Below are 7,141 nucleotides of genomic sequence, written 5' to 3'. Positions count from 1 at the left end.
GGGTTTTATCCGCATTTGTAGTATTTCCACATCAACAGTGCTGAAAGCAGGGATCCGAAACAAGTCGGGAAATCCCTGACTCTTCAAAAAAGGACATTTTTGAACCCCTTTGATTTGGCCCGATTTGTTTTGATGTGGGGAGTGAGTGGTTTTTAAAATCTCCTTAACCCCCAGGCCTGGCCCAGCCTCCCACAGGGCTAATGACCGTAGCCTGGCCCATTTTGAATAATACAGACGCTCACAAGGTGGAAGTGGGGAGGAGGGCCTGTGATCAGTGGCAGGGGTTAGTCGTCGGCTCTCGCTCTCTGCTAAACCTCCATTGATAAGATTGTATTAATTGGTATGAATAGAGAGGGGTTCCCTCTCTCTCATTGTATACATTTACTATTATACTCATTAGCTTCCCGTTGCCTCCCAGCGAGTTTCTCCTTCACATCCCCTGGGGTCTCCTGGGAGGCAATTTGCATCTCTCCATGGAGTCTCTCTGGGGTTATTGAGGAAATATTAGCCCCTTTTCTTCTGTGGCCGACCCTTTGATTTATTTGGTGCTAGAGCTGATGGAGTGGCACACACATGTTAATGACTGGCGCAGTGCAGGCCCCTGGTGCAAGAAAACTCATTGATCCCGGTTGAAAATGGTACAATTGACAAGCAGCACTGAATAATCATTCTACCTGCGTCTGCGTACGGCTGTGTGCGTGTGTGTGCGTGTGCGTCTGCGTGCGTGCGTGGGTGTGTGTGTGTGTGTGGAAGTTGCGAAATGGAAAGGGGGAATCCAACTGCTGTCAAGGCTAGTGTCCTCAGTCTGTTCAGTTTTAACTCCTGATATGTATTACATTTTTTTTGGTCATTATTTATATATACTGTGTATATATATATATATATATATATATATATATATATATATATATATATATATATACTGTGTATATACATATACTGTGTGTATATATATATATAAATATATACTGTGTATATATACTGTATATATGAGTAATGTGAGTAACATCTTGTTGTGCCATTCCACGTAGACAATGAACTACACCAATTCAACTACTCCAGACTTAATCAAAAAGAGTGCAAATGATATGCATCATCTTTTTTTTTTTTTTTGCATTGCAGCTCTAATAATAGAATGTGTGGTGGCTTTAGAGGAGTCAGCCTTCCCTTGCCATATAGTTTGTGACTATAAGAGCCGTGTTAGCTTGGTCTCCCTCCAAGCCTGCCACACGCTCAAGATGGAATTGGAGATTCATATTATGTTTTAAAGAAAGGTAATGAGACATTTCATCCTGATATGTGCAATGCATGACATCTCTCGAAATTTAAGCTCATTGATGTCTGCGTGGCAGTGTGGAGCCTGTCCTCAATTTAGAGAGAAGTTTGACACCGACTCCCTTTTATCTGATTGGTCACATGTCTCCAGCGAAGCGTCTGCAACAAAGTTAGACCCCCCCCCCAGTTTCCATTTTGAAGAGCGGTGCATCTGAGCATGCTTTATCATGGCAACGGCTTCCATCTTTCTTAGCCTCCGTGTATTTATACACTCTGAGATATATGGTAATAATAACATTTAATAAAAGTCAACATCCTAACTACCACCTCATAAAAATATCTGCTGCCGCCATCGCTGCATCTTCCCTGCATACTTATAACAGATTAGAGGTTATGTATATCAATAGTACAACTCATGCATATTGTTATGAAGGTGAAAACGCAGAAAATGGAAATATGCCATTTCAACAGTCATGCGAGGCTTGCCAACGGCGGGCAGGTCGATAGCGCTGCTGGCGATGCTTCTGCTTGTTTTCTTTTCAGTATCGGGAGATGAGAAGGCATGTATCTAAACACAGCAGAAGTAATGTTTATGAGAGCCATCTGCTTGGCAGCCCTCCTGTGCCCAGTGCCCTTCTCAACGTGAGAGTAGCCTCATTAAAATGGTCACATGCCTGAGAAATTTTGTCTGCCCTGTTTTTCCTTTTTTTTTTTTTTTTTCCTCTTAAAAGGGGTAGAGTTTAAAACTAACAAAGCCCTGGGAAATCCCCATCAGACATCCCTCCCTTAATCCGTTTAATTTTGAAAGGTATTGTTTAAAGCTTCAAAGTTTATATCGTTTAATCCCCCTCTAACACTACGGGCAGCAAATGAGGCCATGTCAGCAGCTTGAACAGATATAATCTACTCCACACAACAGAAAATCCTCCTTCAAGACAAGGTTGCATAGGCTTCCTGTGAACTGGCTGTTTGATGTTCCTACCTGCTATTGAACATGACTTCTGTCTTAACCCAACTGTCACTCGCTCCCTGTCCCCTTTTATCACTCCCAACGTTCTCGCTCCACCTTTTTCATCAGTAAATCTGCCATCAGAGCCATTTCATTTTATTCTCTCTCTTTTTTTTTTTTTTGAGTGGAGACGGGGGGGAGACCAGATCCATGCTGGGTTAGGGTTTGGGCACGGGGCGGAGTGAACTCCCAGAGATGAGCCTCGCGCCCTAAAGATTCAGACCAATTCAGACGTTCTCGGACTCCTACCCGGGGTTTTACTCGAAGTTCACCGAATTTAGTGTTTATATTGCTCCTAAAGCTCAACGGGGAAACACATTTTGTGATTCCTCGCAGCTCAAGGATGCTCCTGTTCTGTGTCATTTCCACGATTCCCGTGTTGATAGTCAAAATGACCTTTCGACTCCTGCCTTCAAATGTGTCACACCTCCTGTAACTTTGGGTGTTTTCAAAAGCTGCGGGTTATAGCCCCATTTGACCTTCAACCTTTTAATTTGACCGTTTAATTGTGATATTTGAATTATTTTCAGTTAATCACGCTCCCAGAAATTGCAATGACTGCCACTGTTGTAACTCCTACTAATTACTAATATTGCAGTTCTTATTTCAGTACATTTTTTCTCACTGTCGTAGTATCCAGACACAGAACTGGTAATTGTAAAGGGTCTCGCTCTCTCTTTATCATTTTGGTGGTTTTATTGTGGCCTGATAAGGTCACTAATAGCAGGTTAAAACTGATATACACCACAAATCATAAATAGCTTCAACATATTCCCCTGTTCTGAAATGTTCTCTAGAATATTAGCGAATATAATAGTACTGAGTAACAGTAATGTATAGTGTTTCCTATTAAAAAGGAATTTTAAAAGAAATTATGCTTTAGCTTTCTTTGTCTGTAAGATACACAATGCACTCATACTGTTCCGTTGGTGGCAACATTTGAGTCAAATAAATCCACTATGTCTTGTTATTCGAGCAGTAAATTACATTGTTTAGTTATCAAAGGCTTTGTGTAATTACATTTGCACAATACAGGACGACAGGGCTGATGGTGTCTGCTCAAGACACCAGCATACATAATCACAGCCAAGAAATCCCATTAGGGGACATGGAGACCATTATTATGGAAATGACCTTTGGGTGACAAGAATTCAGGGGGATAAAAGAGCATGTAATCCAGTCAAAGATATTATCTGACACCAACATCCCTATTGTCATGTGCAAACTTAAACAATATTGAGTGTTTTTTGTTGATTTTTTTTGGCGTCCATGCAGTTTCCTTAAGAAAATCGCCGTGAAGACTGTTTAGGCTCGTGGTGGTGTACTGGTAATTTCTTCCGACCTCTCTGATCTCTGCCAGCTTGCGAGCAACTGCGAAACTCGGACACCAAGGGGATTGGGGGGGATCCAAACAATGGCACTGTTGTTGTTTTTTTCCCACTGTGACATTGAGAGAACAGGCTCATTTTGAGATTACTGGTGTCAAGATTAATCTTTCTGTGTTTTTGTTGAGCTGCGCTTTGATACCCTCGCACTACAGTCGACTTCATAAATTCACTTTCTGTCAAACAAATCAATAGATCTCATTAGTCGTGCATCATGCCGCGTGTTGTATTGGCACTCGAGGTGCCGTGGCTCCACTCGGTTTTGAATACGGAGCGGAGGCTGCTGCTGGAGCAGTCATCGCTCCGGCAGCCGAAATGGGTCTGGGTGACCGGTCACGGAAAGCACTGCGTCCAAGCGCTGGATCCTGGAAAGGGAAGCGGGGATTCTCCTTGGACAGGCCTTCAATACCAAAACCTCCCTCCACCAGTTCTGTACCATATAGTGCATAGCCTTTGCACTGTGTTTTACTTTACTTTTACTCAGGGTCCCCTGATGTTCTAGCAACTCTTCAACATTTTGTTCTTGTCTTAGTTTGGTATTTCTATGGCTGTGCTCGGAAAACAACTTTAAGGAAGGAAGAGAAAAGACGTGTGATAGAGACTCGTGCTCGTGGTGCGACCCATATGGCAATGCATCCCAACTGAGTTACCACAGCGCCTTGCGTGAGATCACGTTAGCTCCTTCGACATGCCAACGTCCCATATTGCTGTTGATCGAAGGTGAAAAACGCGTTTGGCTGAAACATACAAGAGAAAGGGCCTACAGAATAATTATGATAATATGTAATTATCACCTGTTTTTTTTCCTCTCTGGTAACCTGGGGATGAGGTGCAATGAGAGTGTTACTGCAGGTACAGATGGGGGAAAAGAGGAAGAAAGACCCCTGTTCATGAGAGAGGAATTACAGGGAGCGCTCAGCAGCTCAGGGGCAGACAATGATGCCGCTGCTTAATCTTGCTCACCGAGCTTTAGAACACAGCACATGTCTTGAGGAAAATACCAGCAAGGGTTAGGGAAGGCTCACAGCACATCGATCCGTGCATACAGCTTAAATGTATTAAAGCTTGTAATCCCTGTAAATATCTCCAGGCAAGGCAAAGTCAGCCTTTTAACATTGACTAAATGAAGTAAATAGAAGCAAATGCATTTTTTAAAATTGCATTTCTCCCTCTTCGTTAGAGACGGAACTGGGTTGTGTGAGGTGGCTGCTAATGAGGCTTGTAAATTTCGAGCCCAGATATTTTGATAGCTTTGCCGCCCCTGCTGTTTTTTTTTTTGGGGGGGGGGGGGGGGTGAAGCGGTGAAGTTCGTTTTTTAAACGTAGAGCGTCTGTTCTCCCCACGAACCCCCAACACCACAACAGATGGGGAGAATATGGAGCTCGGAAGGTTTTACCTCTGAGGTGGTAACAGTGAAGCCACTCATTAACACTGAATTTACCACTTTGTTAGCAACACAGCTTCCTGTAGAGAGCAACCAGCGCTGGATGTCAAATCCACTGAGCATACATTATAGACTAAATCAACCTTTAATATGTAAAATACACATCTTGCGTTGCCATATTAACCTTCAATGCTGATGTAGCTAGTTATTAAGGTATTTAAAATAATAAATAAAGTTGTAACCGTTGAATCAGATAATTTGTGCCAACAGAATTTTAAGGGCTTATGTGTGTGTGCTATTGCACGCATATGTACGCCTCTCTGTGTGTTGGTGTGTATGTTTAAGGCGGAGCGTGTGTGTGTGTGTGTGTGTGTGTGTGTGTGTGTGTGTGTGTGTGTGTGTGTGTGTGTGTGTGTGTGTGTGTGTGTGTGTGTGTGTGCCTGCCAATTTGTCAGGATTCAAGTAACAACATTGTCATGCTGGGATCTGTGTTGGCACCATCATAGAGTGATAAGACAGAATATGATCTCATTGGAAGTGTACTTTGTTCCCATGGAAATTGGTCAATTTTAGCAGACATCTGAGAACTTTAGGGGGGAGAGGCAGGAGGGCTGGATCCCAGAGGCGTCCTCACATAATTAAGCATCCGCGCCAGGGTATTCAGGGCTAACAGCAGGGTTTGTTGTGAATAGAGGTGGCGAAAGAAGGTGTTGGAAAATCATAATGCAGCACGGAAAAAAAAAATATACCGCTCTCATGTTAACGGAGCAGTAGTAAAATACCACAACTACATTTTAAAGGCAGGTCAGTGGCAGTGTGGGGATAGAAAAGTAAATGCAAGTTTTTATTGCATGTGTAACATTTTTCTTTATTCCCCATTTCTCACTTGCCTATATTTTAATTAAAAAAATCCCTTGATATAACTTTTTAGGCTCGTTTTTTATATTTAATTCTGAACATGATTTGATATAAAGAACATGTCTGATGTTATTGGGATCTTCTTTGTTCGCACTGTAGAAAGTAGCTGCTATGTTTAATCCAAAGTCAAATGCACAAGAGGACAAAGACGTGGAATCAGTGTCTTGACAGCCCAGGTCCCACTCAGGAGCCATTACCGAGTCACACATCCTCCCCGAAGAACAATGCCGCAGGTCTGTCCTCAGATGAACACGAAAACCCTTTAAATGGGGCCCAGCCCAATCCATTTGTATACAGCAGTGTCCCCGCTGTTCCCCATGCAGGCAATTCATTGCCTTCAGGAGCACTTGTTAATGGACCTGGTTCACACCCCACCTCAGAGGTGCGCTGTGTCCTGAACAAAGGCAGTATTTTATCCAACAATGTCCTGGATGCTGTGTGGCAACCAGAGAAGGACACGCGCCCTCAGGTGTTGCCGCCACCTGGTGAGCTTCAATCAGACGCTTGGAAGAACACAGCAGGACTTGTCCTAAAAACACTGAACACACTGCCAGGTGCCAACACGCCACCGCCTGATTCTGAAGAGAATGAGTCTAAACTGCCCTATTCCACACTGTCAGTCGACAGTTCAGAGCTAGTGCACATTAGCCGACCTTTGATAAATAAGGCAACGGCACCAAAATCTTCTGGAGGACTTAAACAGAGAGGTGTCATGGATCTTCGAGGATGATTGTGATGGTTCCGAAGTGAACAGATTGGATTCTCCTGAAGAGCTGTCGTATCTTGAAAAGGGGCCACGCCATTGGAAATGGATTGGGCTGGAGGAAAATACTGTGGTGTTGCCTATAGCAATGAGCCAAAGAAAGAGGAAACAGAATACACTTACAGTACGACAGGCATGCCGGGCTCCGAAGAAAAATGTACATTACACAACAGGTTAAATTACACAAACAAACCTTTTTGTGCTCGTAATTATGTTGAAATTACCAGCACACATCTTTCTTTGTGCACCAAGCTCGATTTGCAATATTCTCTGGAGCAATTCAAAGATTACTCCAGGAACACTGATTTAGATGCACTGCAACTTATTAATAGCACAGCGGGGAAAGCTTTTTAATGAGGAAAATGACCCTGAAGATGAAGACGGTGCGAGCACAAAACCATAACAAC

The 7,141-nt window shown here is 43.1% G+C and overlaps 1 protein-coding gene across 1 annotated transcript; it reads left to right on the top strand.

Annotated features, from left to right (window-relative positions):
* Window positions 1-3,883: 3,883 nt before the first annotated feature.
* Window positions 3,884-6,701, top strand: znf644b (zinc finger protein 644b; the record flags this gene model as incomplete). The annotated part of the gene is given in 4 exon segments (XM_079997668.1): window positions 3,884-4,101; window positions 4,202-4,400; window positions 6,071-6,136; window positions 6,138-6,701. Coding segments are annotated over 4 exon segments (1,047 nt in total).
* Window positions 6,702-7,141: the final 440 nt, after the last annotated feature.

The sequence above is a fragment of the Zeus faber genome (genome assembly GCF_960531495.2).
Source record: "Zeus faber genome assembly, chromosome: 1".
Classification (NCBI taxonomy): domain Eukaryota; kingdom Metazoa; phylum Chordata; class Actinopteri; order Zeiformes; family Zeidae; genus Zeus; species Zeus faber.
The sequence above is the reverse complement of the archived record's forward strand: the minus strand, read 5'-3'. Positions and strand labels throughout refer to the sequence as shown.